Source organism: Oreochromis aureus, linkage group 2, assembly GCF_013358895.1.
Source record: "Oreochromis aureus strain Israel breed Guangdong linkage group 2, ZZ_aureus, whole genome shotgun sequence".
In the NCBI taxonomy this organism is placed as follows: Eukaryota; Metazoa; Chordata; class Actinopteri; order Cichliformes; family Cichlidae; genus Oreochromis; species Oreochromis aureus.
Genome location: NC_052943.1, coordinates 16772870 through 16793939, shown reverse-complemented (window position 1 = coordinate 16793939; position 21070 = coordinate 16772870). Strand labels below are relative to the sequence as shown.

The 21070-nt window shown below is 38.3% G+C and overlaps 1 protein-coding gene and 1 long non-coding RNA gene across 2 annotated transcripts in view; both read left to right on the top strand.

The window, feature by feature from the left end:
• LOC120442708 overlaps nt 1-21070 on the top strand; it is an 83036-nt gene that overhangs the window by 52226 nt on the left and 9740 nt on the right. The window contains exons 3-5 of the long non-coding RNA XR_005614884.1: nt 8905-9015; nt 10887-11027; nt 12447-12526. This is a non-coding gene — a long non-coding RNA (uncharacterized LOC120442708). The remainder of the gene's footprint in view (nt 1-8904; nt 9016-10886; nt 11028-12446; nt 12527-21070) is intronic.
• zic6 (zic family member 6) lies at nt 1579-5661 on the top strand. Its single transcript, XM_031736419.2, has 2 exons — nt 1579-2536; nt 4234-5661. Exons 1-2 carry the CDS (start codon nt 1579-1581, stop codon nt 4857-4859), a joined length of 1584 nt encoding a protein of 527 aa, XP_031592279.1. The 3' UTR covers nt 4860-5661.

Below are 21070 nucleotides of genomic sequence, written 5' to 3'. Positions count from 1 at the left end.
ATAATACCGCCAGCTCAAGTCTTTGGAAATAAGAGGGTTTTCACCTTAAACCTGTAAGCTGCAGTTCGGATCTTACGCCGAGTTGTGTAGATTGAAATAAAAGTAACAGATAAAAGAATCAGGCTAAAGTGGTTAGGGTGAAAAAACCAAAAAACTGCGTGTTTATCGAGCCAGAGCCACGTCAAAGCTGGAAAACGTGCAGAAATATGTGCTGCAGTAGAGCAGCGTGGAGAGCTTGAAGCTTGCTGTCCTCACAGCACCCCAAAGTAAGAAAGTTTATCTGAGTTTCCTAGGAACAGTGCAGCCTATCCACTGCTCTTCGTCACGTTTCATAATTTGCATTTTACGTAACCATTTTCACATTTGTGCCAGCCTGCACGACGGTGCGTGATGAACTTTTGAAGATTATTAATTTATTTAGGCTTAATAAGAACAGCGTTATATACAGACGTGATTTACAATAAGCACATGGATAAAATAGTACATCTTGTTCTGCTGTACTCCCCAGTGACACTACTAGAAATGTATTTTTGAAATAACTTTTATTTCCAACAAGATGATTATCGTGCCTCGTAGGACTACTTGTTGCTTTATCAAAGTTTTATTTTTCATACTACACGAGCCCAATAGATTACTGCGTCCGTACGGAAATGTACTCTAAAATAAAAGTGTACCACAATGATCTTACCCCGGAGAGAGAACAGTAGCCTTCTATTACTATTAGAAAAAATGTGGATCTAAACGTGGTGCTCGTATAGCTTAATGAAGTGCCGAAGCAATAATGTTTTTTGTTTGCTTGTTTTTTAAAATCAAACAACTGGTACAATTGTGAGGAATAATATTCTGTAACTCACTATTTTCAAACGATGTGCTCTACTCAAAATGAAAGTCTTGACAATAATTGGCCTGGACACGCAAGGACCAGTCTCTCTATTATACTTGCCAGGCAGGAGCAGGACATTTGCTGAAATAAAAGGCATGGAGGCTGGGGACTGATTGTGTTGTGTTTTTTGCTCACGTCGGTTTTTAATCACTTGATTTCTACTAGAAGATTAGTATTATGCATTAACCTGTGCGTTTTTCCTACGCAGAGATTTAGAGAAGGGGCATTATAAGAAGTCGCCTGAAGTTAAAGAGGCTGCAATATTTGGGAGTATCGCGGCACATTTCAAAGCATTTTCTCTGCGATATTTGAAAACGGAGTCGTGCAGTGAACGCCTGCGTGTCCCTTTTAAAACAAACCCAGCGCCTGTCAATCACAGCGCATTCCAACCAATCCCAAAGCTCCCTTTTTAAAAGCAGGTTGGCCTGCTGTGCTTTTATATTGCACCATGGCCTGTTTCGAAGCATTTTTACTACCACGGTTATTGCCACAAATCAAGAGGGCAAAGTGAACGGCATGGGACTCACACCAACTTTAACGAAATTGAGTCTGGTTCCTACTTCTGCGAAGTTCACGGCCAAGAATTTCACATGCAGATGATATACAACAAGGAAAATGGAAACAGAATTTCTAGGTGTATCCTGAGTGCTGAATTGGTTGATTTTGCAAACTCATAGCCAAACTCACAACAAAACATGACAAGCCTTTCGAGGTTTAGTGGCTGCCCTCTCTCTTGCGTCAACCCCGGGGAGAGCAATACTGAACCCAGCGTGGTGCTGCCACCTTTGGCAGGAGAGCACATGGGACACCCCACTGGCAGTTCCTTAAAACTCTGCCCCTCGCACAATTTGCGAGACTACCCAGAGACGAGGTCCAGTGCATATGTTGACCATTCGGTTCCCAATTTTTCAGACTCTGGATACCCCAGTCACCGGTTAGAGCACAGCCCTAGGGGCATTATCATTGGAGCCAATCTTTCTGGAGCCGGCATGCCACCCGTCACTGATCAACTGGCATCAAGACCTAACCAACATGGAGGGATTGGACGCTATCGTGACTTTCATGGCTGCAGAGACAACAGAAGCCATACTTTTTTCACAAGTTATCAGGAGCAGGCCCATGCGTCCTCCGACGCATCTCGAGATCTCGGCAGCCAGATGATGCTGGGTCTGCCTGGCGACCTCCTCACCCGGACTCACCCTTACGGCCAAACTATCAGCCCCAAGGGAAACAGCCAGCAACTTGTCACTCAGTTCCTGGGTCTGTACAAACCCCTGAACATGGCAATTCAGCGTGGAGGAGGAGACGCTTTCCTCAGGTGCTCAAAACAAACAGTAAAGCATGAGCTGGTGTGCAAGTGGAGTGACGGCCAAGAGGGGGCTGGAAAGCTGCCTTGCTCCAGAGCCTTCGGGACCATGTATGAACTTGTCACCCATGTGACAGTGGAGCATGTCGGAGGACCTGAGCACTCTGAATATGTGTGTCACTGGGAGAATTGTGTGAGAGACAGGAAGCCTTTCAAAGCCAAATACAAGCTGGTGAACCACGTCAGAGTCCACACAGGGGAAAAGCCATTTCCCTGCCCATTTCACGGCTGTGAGAAAGTTTTTGCAAGATCAGAAAATCTAAAGATCCACAAGAGGACTCACACAGGTCAGTTAATGATAAGACAACAACACAAATAGTGATAATAATAATAATATTATTAATAACGGTCAGTTTTATCAACTTTACAAGCTCAATCATTAATATTTAGTAGTTTTCATTTTTTACCAATGTGAACATATTTTTTATGTTTTCAATGTTCAGTTGTTTTCTTTAAAACATTTATTATTATTATTATTATTATTATTATTATTATTATTATTATTATTATTATTATTATTATTATTATTATAATTATTGTGGTGTCTGCACAGCACAATGTAAAGTGTTATGGAAATGTTACGCAAAGCTTTTTGTGACACTTGTCGCCTTGTCCGTTACTGCCTGACAGAGAAGTAGTAACACAGTTGCAAACTATGTGTAGTATAGGCAGCAGGCCTAGTGGTTTGGGTGCCTCTCCCACTTCATTCAGTGAAATTATTAAATAAATCCCGGGACACCGGAGAGTCGTGACGTAGCCGTTACGCTGCTTCTGCCTCCCAGGGACTCATCTCCTGTACTCAGGAACACTAACAGAGCACATCACACTGTGATGTAGCAGTAGTTGGTAAGTACAGAGATGACCTCATTCAGTGTAAACAAAATGAGTTATATTTGAATTATTTCCTTATGCCCTGTTGACTCTAATAGACAGTGTGAACCTTTAATATATATATAAAAAATCACGTCACTCTACAGACTAACTTTTGCCTTTTTTTCTGCACAACTAACATAAGCACGGAATCAAATATTAAAAAAAACATATCTCCGCTTGTGTTGTATATCAAATATTTGAAAATTTGCGGAACAAGATTTAATTACAATGAAATACAGCCAAATTGTACTGAATAGCCTCTTTAGAAATAAAAGAAGCTGGACCGAAAGGCGTTTATTAAGCAGCCCTTTTTCTTATGCTGTAAATTATTTTACTAATGAAAGCAAAGAGACAGAGGCAGAACAGAGAGGCTTAATGGCATTTAGGCTATTACACAACTGCACATGCACACTCTGTTCAGCTAATCAATTTATGTAAAAATATATATTAAGATATTAGTTTTTTCTTTTTCATTCTGTTTTTAAATTCAGATAAATGTGCACATGCAAGGATTCCGATTCAGGCTCTTTTTTCTTACATCAGTCCGGCTTTTACACATTTCCCCACGTATGTGCAGGAGGACCAGGGCTAGCAGCTATAGGCAGCTTTGTGCTAGAAGAACAATTAGCATCCTGATGGCCATAATTCACTCTAAGCATGGTAACTGAATTTAAACAAATCTGCAACTGCGGTCGCAGGTTAATCTAATGCATGTTTAACTAGGCCCTGGAGCCTTTTTGATTTAGTCTGCAGATACACTGCCTCATTTGTTGCAATTAGGACCGCACCAAAGTTTCTGCAACTATTATTTGCAGATTGTTAGCAATTTACCTTTTAAGTGTCACATTCTTAAAGAATTCTAACCGATGCCTATGGGCGGCTCTGTGTGTTGCTGAGCGAGTGATTTAAAGTAATTCCACAGTGTTGGGCGAAACATGGCTGTGCAATTTTTTTTTTTTTTTTTTTCTTAATTTTAGATTCCCATTTCATATGACATGGCCCACCCACTGACCCAGGCTACATCAACATTAGTTTACATGGTCAGGCAGAACATGCGGAGACCTGCAAACCTTTTCGTAACTCGCCGTCACTTTTCTCTTTGCACATTTAGGTGAAAAACCTTTTAAATGTGAGTTCGAGGGCTGCAACCGGAGGTTTGCGAACAGCAGCGACAGAAAGAAGCATTCACATGTGCACTCCAGTGATAAACCCTACATGTGCAAGGTCAGGGGCTGCGACAAGTGTTACACCCACCCAAGCTCCCTGCGAAAGCATATGAAACTCCACTGCAACAAGACCCAAGTCGCCAAAGACGGCGACGCGCGTCCTGGTGGTGGTGGTCACATTGCGGAGGGCAGGTCAAGCCGAGTCTCGGATGGAACCCAGATCAGCCCTCCTCATCCACCCACCTCAACTCAAGATGTCCCCCTGTCCCCAGAGAGTCGAGACGAGTCGACCCCGAGGTCACGTTTCCATCACACGTTTGACAGCAGTTTGGACTACTCAACACACAGGTCACAGCCCCTCTTGGACCCTTTGTTGTTACAGAGAGGCAGCTACAGGCCCCAGTCCTCCCAGTACCCCTGCAGCCAGACAGGTCACGCTTTTGCCCAGAGCTCAAGGACTTTCTCCCCTGCTTCTTCCTTTCAGAAAAGTATTGTTAATGGATGGTACACATGCCACAGCGGCGTGGACTCTTTCCCACCAAAGCAATGCAATAACATCCCGTCTCTCTGAGGTGTTGTTGGGACACACACAACCGGCTTAGAATTTTGGGCCTATTTTTCATGTCGTAGCTCAAACTTACAGCTGTTGTTCTCTGTACTTTCGTGAATGTTGTATTACATATTTTGCGTGACGTCCTCAGTTATCCTATTGAGTATTCAATGGAAATGTGGCAAGCTTTATTTGTTGTCGTGAGGCCTGTTCGGTTGGGTTTGGTTTAAAGCCCATACATCTCCCAAAAGTGGATTATAGGAACCGTTATGTGTATTTCTAGTTTTCGTTGTGTTGCATAAGTATTGAAGATATCTATCTTTAAGTGGGGAAAAAATGACTAAGGATTTAATGGAAATCTGCGTGTTGATTAGTCTATTCTGAACTTTGAATCTTTTAAGTAAAAGGAAGTGTCTTGCTGAATGTAGCCCTGACTGTAGGGGTCTTTCTTGAATGTAAACTAGTCTAATGTATGTCGGGATGAATAGAAATATTATTCATGACTTATGTACGTCGCAAGATATAATAAATATCTAATTTTTTTCGCCCCCCTCAAGTTAAATGTTGAGGTTTAACAACCCTGCGTGACGGGCCTGGAGCATGAGTTGTAATTAAAATACCGCAAGGCTCAGTAGTTTTTTTCCCCCTGCCCTTGATTATGTTTCACTTTTTGCCCCATTTTTTATTTTTTTATTACACACTGTGTATTATATGTATATTTCACATTTCTGTGCAGAGTAAGAGTGTGAGTATAAACCAGTGGTCGTGTTACTATTCAAACGTTTAATTAGCATACAGTTCAACTGTACATAAGCTCACTGTATAATTAATTATCCTATATTTTATTAAAGTGTCTATATTCTCTTTGATCGGGAGTTTGTGGTTAAACCCATTCAATGCATGATGCCAAACTTTGTTCTTCCCCTTAAAACACATCCAGTGCTATTCGCCATATTTGCAAGTTTGCATTTTTGTGCAAGCCAGACCTACCGATGAGTCTGCATAATCTATATGTATATACATGCAGAGTCTATATTCTATATGTGGAAGTGATTTTATTGAGGTAAAATCAAAGGTAACTGTAACGTGGTAAGATAAAATCTTCTCAATACAAAAAAGGAAATTGCAGCCTACTCAACGAATTTAATTTTCTTAACTGCGCAATGATTTTTTTTTGGGGAGAGGCTGGAGATGTGTTTTTGTTGCGGGGTTTCGCGCGTGTTTTCATTCAGTGATATCAAATCTTTTTTTCTTCATGTTTAAGTCAGTTTATAAATTTTATCTCCTTATATTATTTCTGTGTCTTATTTAGACGCACATATACACCAGAGCGTTTTATTTTGAAGGTGAACAAGCTGTAAAAAAAAAGAAAAAGAAAAGACCTCAATTATTTATTATATAACAGGCTAGTTTATAAAACAGTCAAGTTACTCATACTTTAAAGATATTTACATTCTAAGAATTTTAATTGAGTCTGAATTTTTTAAGACTTTGAGACTGTTTTGCTAGACATATGTGCTGTTCTGTTTGATTTGGGTATTGGTATAAGTTAAAAAGTTTTTTTTGTTTGTTTGTTTGGTTGGTTTTTGTGGGAAAAAAGCTCAAAATGATTCACTTGATTGCTTATTATTAATAGTTAAATGTTTTACTTCACCTATAACACAATTTGGGAGACACATATGATCACATTTATTTGTTTTTTGTTCCTTCAAATACAACCCTTCAATTAAAACCCTCTTTAAAAATAAGAAAAACGGTATTGGGATTTCAGTTTGAAGCCTGTATTTGTCTGTACAGAGCTTTTACTCCGTTTTGGTACTAATCCTGGTGCAGACAATAGCTCATTTTTAGTGAACTGTTGCTATCCAGTCTATTCTGAGATCACACTTCCTGTTTCCTGTCCAAGAAGCAACACCCCTCTCTAACAATACCAAAAGAAAAAGTAACTGGAAATTAAGTGATCAGGTTCAGGTATGTTCTGTAGCTAAAGACTATGTACACAAGTATGTAAAGTATAGCAAATAAGTATACTGTATGTCCTTGTCCTGCTCAGGAAAGTATAGTGCTTGGTCATTGTGAAGGTGGCAATTATCACAAATAAAGTAAAAGAAAAAGAAATTCCGCTCTACTACTATTAGAAAACGTTATTCATTGCACCTGCATGGATGTCAGCATATTCTACCATTAAACACATTAATGACTAGTGCCATCTAACTTCATATACCAGTTTGTGTAATCAGGTCTCATGTGCACCAATTTTATGTTTCCTTGGAATATTTGATTATGTTGATCTGACAGGCTTTGATATATATTTGTTCTTTATTGCAGTGAAATAATTTTACTTATAGGTGAGTTTGCTCTGATCATAGAATCTATGGGAAAAATAAGCTGAGACTACATCTGATTATGCACCCCTTACACATGTTACTTTATACATACTCTGTGATGTTACATAAGAGCTTGCAGTTGTAGTTATATTTGCTTTTTTGACGTTATTTGTAAAAGAAATTCAAGCAACATAAGTTTCCTTCTACGCTTATAAAAATGTGGAAAAAAATCCATAAAACATCTTCTTAATCTTCTCATCTTTTTTGACTAAAACACACATTCTTTGTGTATTTCTACAATGTAACTGTTATCGAGATGGTGATACTTGCAATCTGTGATGCACTTGTTTATGCATTCTGGTTCTAGTGTACGTTGCTCACGATACTCATGGGAATAGATCTTTTGGGAGAGTCAGATATTTTTGATGATGCACTTTGCAAATCCCTCTTGAATCTGACCGCAGCTAATTTTTGTTTTTAACTTTTCAGTGTCAGACTTTGTGAGAAGCATCAACATGTTTTATTTCTATTTCAATAAGAGAAAAAACAGTTTTAACCTGTGTTAATGATTTCGTTGTTGTCTTTAGCGAATTGGTGCCGCTGCACCAGTACTATTTAGGTTGATAACAATAACATTCATAGGGTTGAAGTTCTTTGTGGTAAGTACTGTGATATGGCCTAACATGAAGATTTCAAGTGGCTGATATTGTAAAATATTTATATTGTGAAGTGTTTCTTTTTTGAGCAAATTTAAGCCAACCTAGTGTGCTTTGATCAGTATGCTTTAATGATGAGATGACTGAAATTATGAGGCCACTTTGTCCTGAAATGCAACAATATCAATACCTTTCATCAAATGCTTTATGTACTACAGTTATCTTTAAAAAATATCTTAAGATATTCTGTATCTCATTCTTCTTCTACTGAACCCCAAACTGTCGCATTCTGCCCTTTTCTGCTCTGTTTCTAAAAATAATACATCTCTCCACAGAAAGCATAATAGAGGTGATCAAAAATAATTTTGAGCTCAAAGAAGCCTCTGTGTTTGTATAAGCAAAATAGTTCTTCTGTAGTGTTAGGAGTCAAAAGGTAACAACCTAAACACCGATATTCTCAGCCTCCAGCGTGTAACCCTTCCTTCATATATTCTGACCATGCCATGGGTTTTTTTCCCCCATAAACACTGAACCTTGCCACACCCTTCCCCCAAGTAATCATAACTGATTAGACCTCCACTTCTCAGTTTGCCACTTGTCCGCCGCCATCTTTACTTTTGTACTCTCTGCCTAGCAACAAGCACAGGCGCCATTTTGGACTAGGTATACAGGGTATACATCATTTTAATGTAAATAAATCTATTTCACCTTGGATTCCGGTAAATTGCTATCTTGCCCCCCTGGGCTGCTGTTGTGCCATACTTAGGTTGAGCCCCAACTGTGTAACAGGGGGTGGTCTTTGGTTTTATGCATTATCATAACCACATATGGCATCTAGCACAACTTACACTATGTAGCTGCCGTACTTTTCCGAATGCGGCTTAGGCACTGAGCTTGGTCTGAAGAGGCAGGAGAAGCTGTGTCAACGTTCATTCTGACTGACCAAATGTGTTTTTAATTGGCTCTCTGGCTTTTTTTCTCCCATCCTTCCTAGGTCAAGCCAGTGGTTCTTGTGCTTCCCACCTTGGTTTCTTTTCATCCACCCGTCTGTGCCCCCTCCCATTTTAAATTTTTTTTCCCCAGATCCTCTTGTTCCTCTGCCTCATCTATATCTATCCCTGCAGCTCCTGCCCATCTTCACCTTCCATGACTTCTTCGTGATGGCATCATAATCTCTGCCAGAGTGGTCTCATGGTAAGTAGGTATCCTCTGCTAGATTCTCCCCCTGACATGCATGGAACTTGACTCATATATCTGCTTTTTCTTTACACTGCAACTCCATGGAAAATTGCAATACCACATGGAAAACTGAATGCAGCTGCACTGACTGCTGCTTTATTTTCTTTTGCTTGCCCTTTCCAGCTAAAGAATGGTTGCCACAGAGGGGTGATGTCAACACTGTATAATAAGGGCAGTTTAAAAAAAATGAACACATTTTAACTCTGAAGTAAATTACTGGACAATATATTGTACAACTATGAAAAAAGCCCGAATAGAGGAGTGAAATTTATGGGTCACTTGTTTCTATCTGAGAACATTTGTAAGGCAATCTGTTTCATGTCTAAGCCTGTGCTAATTTGACAGGTTGACAATTAATAAGCTCATAAAACACTCAGAAGCTGTGCTCTTATGGACGATATTGCAATCATCGCACTTATATGCACATGTTTTGTGTGGTTACGAGCCATGAAATGGTGAATAGCAATGCTGAATCCCAGTGCTATGCTCTTATGATTTAACCAAACTGATCCTTTAGTTTTCCGTCTCATCTTCATCTGCACTGTAGTTTTCTGATTTCAGTGGTGCCAACCCCCTGTGTAGTCCAGCTTGTACCAGGTCTTATTAAACTAGGCTCCTGTCACTCTTCCCTATGGGTGCTGTACTGTCAGCTTAATCCCAAGTCCCCGAAATACTCAGCTTTCTGACTGTTGTTAGAGAATTTACGAAAAATTGGTGTCACTAACTAGAGCATCAGTTAATAGCCAATATATAGCAAGATAGAGAGAAAGGTCCCGTCTATCCTTATATTTGCTGCATATTTGTCTTTTGATGCATTGCAATTTACCCCTGTGGTTGGTTCTTAAAAGATGCCTTTTTTTCCTTTTTCATTTATTATCTATGCCTTACATAACTGAAATTTTGACAGTTTTTGATGAGCCAGTTTTTGAGATTTCATGGTCTCTGGGTAAGCTGGTAAGCTCAGGAGGTAATCATATGACTGACAATGATCATTTCACATGGAGAATAAACAACAACCTAAAAGCAAAAGTTTTTTTAAGTTGTGGCTTGCAGCACTTGTTGTGGCCTGTTGCAATGCAAAAGGAACATAAATAATATTTTAGAAGTCCACATCTCTCAAAAGTCATGCTTTCAAGGTTATTTTTTTTAATTTTTTTTATTTTTTGGGGAGTTAGAGTAGGTTGTGTGGGGTGAAGCGACCTTTGAAGATCTTTCAACTCCTGCAAGCTCCAGGCCTATGAGATGCACTGCCATCCTTTTAAGGGAATGACCATAACTTTGGTCCCCTTGCTTCTAATCCCTCCTCCAGACCCTTGTCATCACAGATCAACCAGTCTGAGCCTTAATGTCCTCCACTTGCTGGCAAGGGCAGCTGGTAGCTTTCATGTATGCGAAGAGTCACACGAATATGCTTCAATCTGCACTTGGACCAGAAATTGATGCCTTTATCTTCATCTGTCTTTCTGAACAGTATATGATCTTTGACATACATCTTAGAGCTTCCTGCATAATGATTCACGTTTTACAGAATGCATTTGAAGCATTGTTAGAAAATTGCTTTGATTTAGACTCCTAAAGAGCACATTGCCTTAGATTTTACAAAAACAATGCAAAGAGATCCTAAATGGCTGTTGTCTTTGCTGTCTCTCAAAACTGTCACCTTTCATTAGAAACAGTTCAGTTCTGTTGCGAGATACAGACTTTTTGTACGATTTCTCAAATCTCTGCTGTTTGAGGTTGAACTTAAAAAAGAAATTACATTGATCACGGTCCAGGGTGTTTCAAAGTGGTGAGTAATCGTCAGTGTTTAATTTTATCTGTTGCAGTATGCATTGCAAGGCGGCTGCATGATCAAGCCTGTGAACTCTACATCTGAAGGAAGGATTCTGTTTCTGATCATATCCCTATTGAAGTCCATCCATTTGCCGAACATGGAGGTGTTGACGCACTCGCGCTTGCACTCACCGGTATGTGGCGGTTACATTTCTATGTACTGGACGTGACTGTGTGCCGATATTTAGTGTTTGTAGCAGTAGTGGGAGCACATTTTAGAACGCTGTAAGGAAGGATGCATGGCAATCTCACTGTTAACCTTCAGCCTTACGAGTTCACCCCAGGGCCTAAATCTACAATGATGGATCTAAGGTGACGGGGAATAGGGGGTCTTCACACAACCTAGGAATTTCCCCTGTGGTTTTTAAATTACAGTTAGACCAAGATTTCCACTGTGATGATATTTTATATTAAGGGGACAAATGTGATTTGTTGACCCTAAAGTGGATGGCACAGACAAAAACAGTGTAATGGCATTGAGGCAACAGGAGGGAATGCAAGGTAACCGGTTGATGATATATTTATTTACAGTCATCAACAATATAATGTCCCTAGGGGACCAAGGTTTCATTTATGTCCCTTTGAAATTAAAGCCCTAATGATGGAGATTATTAGCCACTTGCTAAAGAGAGCACAGGGGCATGCGAGAGAGTAATTAGTGACCAGTGAAGCTTTGAGGAGATGAAGTAATGTATTTAAAGGCAAAAATAATCATCAGTAAGGAAGCCTGGCCTTCTATTAGATGCAGTCTATGATATGGTAATTTGATATGCATCGAGTGAAGATTCATGCGTACAGTATCACATTAAATGTCACAAACAGCTGCATTAATTTTTGTCTCACGATCAGTGGCATACCACCTTCACTGCTGACTCAGACCTGTGAAGTTTTCACCTTTTCATGGATGACTTTCAAAAAGAACAAGGAAGAACTGATGGTATTTATTTCAGTCCGCAGGGAATAATCCTCGTTTTAAGATATCCGAAAGAGAAGAGGGATCAAAACTCCATCTCCTATGTAACAGGAGAGTGTGTCACATTGTTCCTTTAGGTCCTGTATTAAAGTAGGATATGGCAGAGGTAATTAGCAATTTTCCTCTGCTCAACTCCAGTACCTTATGTTATCTGTTTAGTTGCTGTTGTGAATGCCATAGCATTCCTTTCAGTTATGTAAGTGACGGAATTATGTAATCTCTATAAGTATGTTTCAGAAAATATAATCTGCAACAAAAAGGAAAATATACTTATGGAAATGCTATGCCTACAGTATAACAAATACAAAATCCCCACCGTTTTGACATGCATCAGGTCAGTAATACCCAAACAAAAGCTGAGCGTGCAACAGAAGAGAGAAGAGAGGGAGTTTGTTTACTGTAGAAACAATATTTGTTTTTAAAAGTGTACACTTCTTGACTTTCAAGGCCAAAGAAACAGCTACAAATGAATCAGTAAAGCTATGTGTGTAATATATTTGACTGGTAATATCACTTCCTGTTTGAAAACATCATTAACTTTGCTATATGCATTAATTTAATTCAAAATATCCCACAAAAGGGACCATGAATAATTCCAAGGAACCAAAGGAAGAGAGAGAAAAAAAGATACAGCCATCACTCATATCACGCAGCTGCAGTGTAAGTACCTTTTTTCTGCCTGTGTTTTAAAATGGTGTATATTTCCTTGTATTCATCAACACATAACGATAATGTGCCAAACAGGTACAGTGTAAACAGCTTAGAAGTCAGCATGTGCTGTTGATAATATAAATTGTAACATGTGAACAAGAGATCATTGCAAAATGGCTGACTTGACTGCCTACACATATTTTTTTTTACTGATCTCTAATATAAAACAGCTTTTACTGTTGTTGCATGTTGCATGTAAATCCATACGTATAATATCATAACAATATCAATTTATGTTTTTTCCATTTTAGTTTAATTTGGGGATCCCAAGTAAGAAGATATTTTCCTTTTTTTTTTGCTGTCTGCTAAGAATTGTGAGACTGGGAGGTGGTGTGTGTGTGTCTGCGTACGTAAGTATGTGTGTGTGCATGTGTGCATTATGTGTGTGTTAAACGGGACCTAGGCCACAGCGTGGAGGACTGAAGTCCCCGTGTATTCTAGCTCAGAGATCACAGAACTTATGAAAGACTGCTCTTTGATCATTTCCATTTCTAAAATAATTTGCTTTGAACATTTCAAGTCACTTGTGCTTTTATTTATGGAGCCTGTAGACAATCAAGGAGTTGAAAATAATTAGGCTCACGCGCACATGAGTGTGGACACGTATTCCCTTTCAATCAGTTAAAACCAGCTCTGTTAATTAAAGTTCTAAGCTGTGACTCTGCCCAAATAATTTTCTTGTAAGCTACTGCATTCCTCAGATCTGTTGTCAGTAGTGCATATTTTCTTTTGGTTGTTCCTTTCTATTTTTTTTTCTTACAGAAATCCCACTGACCCATATAGTTGATCTCATTCTTGAAGCATATAATATAGATTCCAAGTTAAGAGAATAGGGGCTCTATTATTAGTCCCATTTGAGGTGCGCAGCCTCCATCTAGGTACTGCTGTGTATTTCTGAATTCCCTGAGTGAAGGCATTACCATCTCATTTGGGTGAGGGTGAGATTACCTCATGCAACCGAGCTGTTTTATCACAGAATATCTAGGGGAGCTGAGCTGTAGCTGCTGACTGTTAATTCAGGCAGCTGAAGGAAGAGACATTCCAGACACATTTCACGAATATCACACATGACAACTTGTGATGCCACCTTACTGATGTTTCCCATGAAAGGTCTCTCACTAACAACAACATCCTATTGATCTTCAGCACCATTTTAACAACCTCCTCTCACCCTCTCACACATACACACCTGAGTGGGTATGGATTGAAAATGTTAGCGGTTAGCGGCTAACTTTGCCAACACATCCTTTGGTACGTCTGTCAATTAAGCCCAGTCATTGTAGGAGTGGCCCAAGAGCAGTCCTGGGCAGAGAGAGAGTGATGATAATCAAAGGTGTAAATAACGGCTCATTCCGTGGTGCAGAATTAATATGCAGTACTTACGTTTTTGTCCTTATTAAAAGGATGAGAACTCAAAACAAGAAATAAACTTCTTGGATTAAAATTCTGCTTTTAATTGGATAGATGAAAGAAGCAATTAGTTGCAGTTGAGTTAAGTTCTAATTTTCCAAGTCAGCTCATCTTAATTTTTTTTTTAAAAAAAAGGGGGAAATAGTAATAATGCATTCATTCACTTCTTTCATATTTATTTCACATTTTTATACAATGCCACTGCAATTCATTCAACAGTTCGGCTATCAGATATCTTTAATTTTTCTATTACAATTGAGATCATAGTTCAAAGTTTTTTTCACCAGACTATATTCTCTTACTATGTTTTTTTTTTTTTAAACTTTTTTTTCTATTAACACCTGTCTGGCCCTGTCAACAAAACATATTTGCCACAAACTTTATAACAGTTTTTACTGAGTTGCTTTAAATTTGAGTTATATTTCATAAACTGCATGCATTTCCGTTTTTTTTACATGAAGGTAATTTTTCTTGTTGTTACTGTAGTCCATATAATCATACTACAAAGGTCAGACCTACAGGTAGGATTACTTTTTTACATTTTAGTTTTTACCAACCCAGATTCCAGGTCATTAGGTACATCTGGGGAAAATTTGACCATAATTTTGACCATTTGACTGCGTTCAAAATTATAACAGTATAGTAATATTTTTGCAAACATTTCAGCAGGTATGAGAACATTTTTAATTAACATATATTGCATTCAGTGATTACTTCTCTCATGAGAGCCAGTAGGAGGAGTTTAAGTTACAAGCAAATTCACTGCACTCTGCCACTCACAGTTTATTTCATATTCATGCTTGTGAGGGCTAAATAGAGGGATGTCAAGAATCAGAATTGGAACTGTAGCTGTATTTATTGTCATAGTAAGAACACACAAATCAGTGTTGCTCTTTGGTGCCGGCATAAAACACAAGACGTTAACTAAAACATGTTGCAACAGAAAGTGGAATTAATAATAATATAAAAATTGTCAACACCGTAACTTCACGGTCAACGTGGATGCTCTGATTTATGGTGCTACTGTTGCTTTATACTGAGTTGTTTTTCAAATATTGAAATGTGATGAGCAAAATACACTTTTCAGTGTAATGCAGTACAGCTCAAATGCACATAAGACTACAGCCTGCTAAGCTGCCATTAATACTCATGCCGTTTTTAAAAAAATTAAAATAACATTAGCATTAAAACACTGAATTATATCCTTGCTGCCAGTAGATTTTAATTCAAGGCCATTGTATTAGACTACAATATAGTTAGGTAGTTAATAGTATAGTATTTTATCCCAGTGTAAACAATAAACTCCTAAATAAGTAGGCCAATATTGTTTGAGTTTATTTTGTTTCTCTGAAATATTACAAAAAAAACCCAGACTACAGGTTAATGAGAAGTTCTAATTTCTCAAAGATCATAGGAGAGATAAACGCCCACCACTTTTTAGTTCCTCTCTGTTTATTTCTTCTTCGCTGGCTCTACATTTGTAGGCATGAGATGCTCTTTTTGTAGATATACAATTTCAACCGAGTGATGCTGGTGCTGTTGTAACGTTAAAGGATATGTTTCTTGTTGTGGAAAATGGGTGAGATGACTGGTAGTGTCGTTCCGTTATTGCACCGACCTTACTCATCAATCAGAAATCAAAGCTTTGACAGTTGCCAACATTAAAGGGCTGCTTCTGGCACGTCTTGTGCCAAGAGGCTTCTTTATGCTGAGCATATTAATATACTGTAGGTCATGAGCAGGCTCATCTGCTGATCATGTATGAGAAGATGGATACTCTCGAGCCACACCAGGCACAGATCCAGCCAATATTCTTGCTGGAATCTGAACTCATCCACTACAAGTGCACTAGCTGGCTACTGAAATGAGTGAAGTATTATGACACAGTTTTTTTAATCAACCAGGAATTTAAAGTAGAGCTCATGAAAAGTAAAAAGCAAACCTGAGTTTAACTGAAAGATCCATCGCTGCAAAAAAATAAATACAATTCCTTCATCCTGGTTCCACATCTGTTTGTAGAAAAAAAAAGTGATAAGACAGTACAAGCTGTTCTTATTGTTAGTTGCATGTTGTGAACAGGCCGTAAGCTCATATTGTTATTACAGGCTACTTTCGGGTTTTGATTTCAGACATTAAAAAATAATAATTAAAATGTAAACGCTTCGAGTTTCAGACCTTGTCACAAAATAACCTTTCATTCTTAGTCCATGTATCCACATTTAGGTATTTTGTCGCTATGTTTTTTTCCACGCGGTTTGGAATTTTGACTTGGGCAAGCTTTCTGTTTATCTGCACACGCAACAGAACTTGAACCGACTCTTTTTAGCATTAAAATAGTGTCTTAAAATCTCAAGGAAGTCAGAGTTCACAGCGAAGCTAACAGCTGTAACTCTTTGATTTGCTGCTTCAGCCACACATTTATAATCATTAAGGCAAATGTAGTTGTGCCCAACTTTGCTTAATTATTACCTGTAATTAATTCTTGCTGACTCTCAAGTAACTACTCATCATTTTTAATTTTAGTCCAGTTTGGAGTAAGTTTAGACATTAGATGTAAAAATGTTGAACTCTTAGATTTTAGCAGATAATTTGGCCTGTTTTGAGATTTAAAGTGTGTATTATTAGAATTTATATTGACACATTATTACTTCTACAATGAGCCTGTCTGTCTCTAGGCAAACAGAAAAAGCAAAGCCCATTCATCCTTCTGAAACCGCGTGCACAACTTCTACCGCTGACTGCTGCTTCACAAAATCACCAGCGACGAGTGCTGTTTTGCAAGGGGCGGTGTCTCTCAAAATTGAGATGGATGGTTTACAAAAAAATATGTGAAACATAACATGCATGTTTCATGATGTCAGTGACAAGACATTCTGAGTTGGCACCATGTCTCCTGCAATGTAGTTTGTGCCTGTACCAGAGTATCTTAATTCCTGTGCAGAGACTGTGATTTAGTCTTTTTTGTGTGTACCGGGACATGTTTATGGGCTAATAGGCCTTTGTTAGTAGTACTCTATTTATTTAATACAATTGTAGTGTGAACAGAAGGAATAATAAACAGGCTGACTAAACATACGATTCTTCTTTTGGGCTGAGAAAACCCTGTGTAAGGACACAAAAGGGGGACGTTTCCACAGCGGAAAGTAAATTCTTTTGAAGTGGAACTAATCATCTGAGGGATGGTTTTCGTTGTCCTAACAACGCAGCTGAATTGGAATGAGCCTTCTTTTTTGTGGAAGATATGTTTTCTTTTTTTCATTCAGAACTGATGATGATAGCAGTTTCACGCCCTGTCCACCCACATTGTCCGTCCAAACTTCTTTGCAGATAAGTCTTTACTTGGAGACGCCGAACACACGGCGGGTGACTCTTGGACTGTGACGTCAGCCTCACTCCTGTGTCTCCCGGTCTTTCTTTTTTAAATACCATTAGAATGAAAGGGGAATCTCACAGCAAATCCTTGCCAATAACAATTCTTTCATAGTGCGAATGGATCAAGACTCAAAACTACCCCATGTATATTATGATATGGATAATATTATGCATTCTCTTTAGGTTAAGGTTATTAAAGTCAGGTTTTATCAAAATAAACATGTATATTTTATAGAAATTTAAAAATATGAAGTTAAAAAAATTAATTAAAGTTACATTTCCTTCTTATTTTTTTCTTGTTTTGCAGTGTTGAAGGCTCTTTTCAAGATGAGAAAAAATAGTTCAGGCATCTTGTTGAAGTTTTGTGTGTGAACATCTTGAATGCTGTCATAAAAGCTACAATTAAAGATCTTTACTCAGTTGTTTCGTCTTTATTTACATTTCAAGTCTGAAACAGTGGATTGCACATGAAATAATAGTTGAAATAAAGATTTTGATTATTTATTGTTGTTGTTTATTTTATGAACTAAACTTGGCTTAAAGCAAAATAAAAAACATTTCCTATATCACTATGATGAAAAAACAAGAAAGGAGAGCAGAGAAACTTAAATCATCGACCTGGTAACATTTGCATGTTTTGAAAGTCAGTCAAATGATACAGGTCTTAATTAAATCTGTACAGAGAAAATTAAATGTCTCTTTACAAAGGCTTTGATAGACATTTCTGATAAATACTGTGAACTGTTATTCCTGTAATTGTCCATACTACTCATTCTATTAGGTAGTAAAAGGTTGGATTAAAGTGGACTGTTCTTTCTAAAGATAGCACATGTTCTTTGCAAACTAAGTAAGCAATTATTGACTGGAAAGATGAGATCTGGCAATGATTCACTGTGATATAATCTTTTGTCTAAAGCTGGAGGGGTGTAGCTGTGTTTCAGCTTGTGTCCAGTGTCTCCTCATTTGCGATCCAGGAACTGAAAAAGGTAACTTTGGCCTTCTGACCTCAGACTGAGAACTGTAAATCTTTCTTCCTCACACAAGCTGTATTGCTTTGCCTCTCCTGAGTTGTAAACTACTGGCCTTTCTGCTAGCCCTATAGCCATCCAGCCGTTTTATTGTCTCAGTAGGGATAGTGAGTTCAGGCAGTAGTCATCGACCAAAACAGAGGTGAACTGTTTGGGGAAGCATCTCGGGGCTGTGCTAACTTATCAGTCAGACCTGTCGAGTTTGAGGGGAACAAAGCAAACGCAGACTTGTAGATTTTGGTATATAGTAGTCAAAGCAATAAACAAAAGCTCCCGTTATGTTTGTTGCATATTAAAAAATAGTGAATTTTATGTGAAATCTGCACGATTAAAGATTTTGACTGAATTAAAACATCAATTATCTGTGAAATGTGAATGGACCACAAATTAAGATTTAGCAGTCATCAGATGTCTTTGCTGGGCTCCACAACTTATGAGTCTTATTTTTAACATTTAGACTTTTTCAAACCTTCCCTACTGTGTTTTCATGTTGATTTCAAACCATCCCTACTGTGTTTTTTTCATGTTGATTATATGCAAACTTTTGATGGTGATTTAAATCTACATTATTTAAAACTTTCCCCATGGATGATTTATTGATTGCAATGTTGCACTTTACAAAGAGGAACATCCAAAGAACAACTGGAGCCCGATTTAAATCACAGTATGTTGTAAAATTGTTAAAAAATGTAATAAATCAAACTGCTTTTCATTACTCCAAAAAAGCAGCCTGTTGGCGGTAAAGCCATGAATGTAGCCACAGATTTGGCAAACAAATTAAACCCAGTGTGAGTGTGTGTTGATAACTGCAGTGAAGTATTTGTATTAGTGAGAAGCAGGTGGCAGCCAAATGAGCAAAGTTGTTCTCAGTCAAAAACTATTTCAAGCTCAGCACAGATTTGTACTGAGAAATCATAAATCTACATGATGTTCAGTTAATGCCAGCTAGTCACACACCAATTAATGCGAATTTAGGTGGCTTTTACAAGATTTGGCAACGATGTGATGTCACACAGGGGTGGATCCCTGGTTGCAGTGACAAGAGAAGACAACGCTTTCTTCCATAGGAACACAGAAACAGCAGGATGAGTCGTGATTCTTTTTTATAAGCGGTGAAACAAATTTTCAGAAGATGAATCATTTTTGTCTCCTCACTGTTTGCCTGCTGTATGCTGCATATTCTCTGCTAAAGCCTCACCAGCACACACTAGTACTGACTGGAGCAGGTTAAGGCAGGACACAGTAGATAAGCACGTGACACACTTGAATGTAGGCCATTTTTAGTTCTTGTTGGGTAGAAGAGAAATTCAGCTCTTTAGAGGATACAAACTTAGAATCCTCAAGGAGCCCCATTTCTTCTCCTTCCAGCTCGAAATTGGCTCTTTTTAATGCAACTGAAAGCTTGCTGTTTTACAGGCACGAATAAAGAAGCTGATGTCCTAGAAATTCAAATGTTGTTTGCGATGGCCGTGTCCAGGAATACATTTTCTTGTCAGAGTGATTGATCAGTTATATTATAGTATCTTCGCATCCTCCAACTGTCCATTGGCTTGCTGGTATTTTTGTCATTTTTACATGCCATGCGGTAACTGGTTGCCATTGTCATCACGGCAGACTGGGAGCCGGGGAGAGGACGCCAGTGCTGTGCCAGTTGGCGCAAGTAGTGAAAACACAAGGCAGACACAGCACAATTCTAATTTTCATCGTTCCAGACACGAAGGTCACTGCTTTGGCGGCTGCAGTTTTTACATGTCTTGTTAGTCAATGACTGAGTCCATGTACTTTGGATGTATGTGTAAATTTAACTGATGTATTTCTGTATACATTATGAAAGTGTTGATTTCCTTCTCAATCAAAAAAAGAGGTCAGGTTATTCATGCAGAGTTATGTAACACCGGGTGATTTAGGGCCACTCTAGTGATCAACTACAATAGTGCAAGTCTATTAATAGGACACAATAGTAAATAGATAATTACAAATCTTGTGATATACATTTATTTTTCTGAATTATATAACACCATGTGTAAAGAAAGAAAATTGTTTGTTCACAAGAGGCTCATCATGATTGTTATTTAATGAGTTAGCTCTCATGCCCCAGTTCTGTTAAAAAAAAAAAAAAATCAAAGAAATGCAGCTTTCTTCTTTGCTATGCTGCACACACAACACAGGAAAAATGTGTGTACCTTAGGTTATTGTATGGCTTTATCAGTTTTCATGTAGCTCTTAAGCCTGTAGATATATTCTCCTGGTGGTGCTTTGCTTAGCACACAATAGTTCTGCAAATATCAGGGGCCAAGTCATTATCTTCTGCTCAGCAGGTCACATTATTGGAGTGTTGAACTAATGATATGTAATGAGCTCTCTGTGACACATGTCTAGCCACCCTTACTATCGTGGGGCCCATTAATAGATAACAGCATCATAATTAGCTTCGTTGGGAAGCCAAACCTAAGCTTATAAATATATCAAACAACAGTTAAGTTGTGTTACTGCAATGTATGCAATTCTTATATTTTGTTTTCTTGTGTGTATGGTATTTTGATGAAAGTATTGTGTTCATCGGCACAGCTAAAAATTGCTAAGTACTATGACAGGCACTGATACCGTGTACTGTATAGTATACACAATACCGACAAGAGCGTTTTCAAAGTGCGGACATGTATAATTGTCTACAACTACTTTT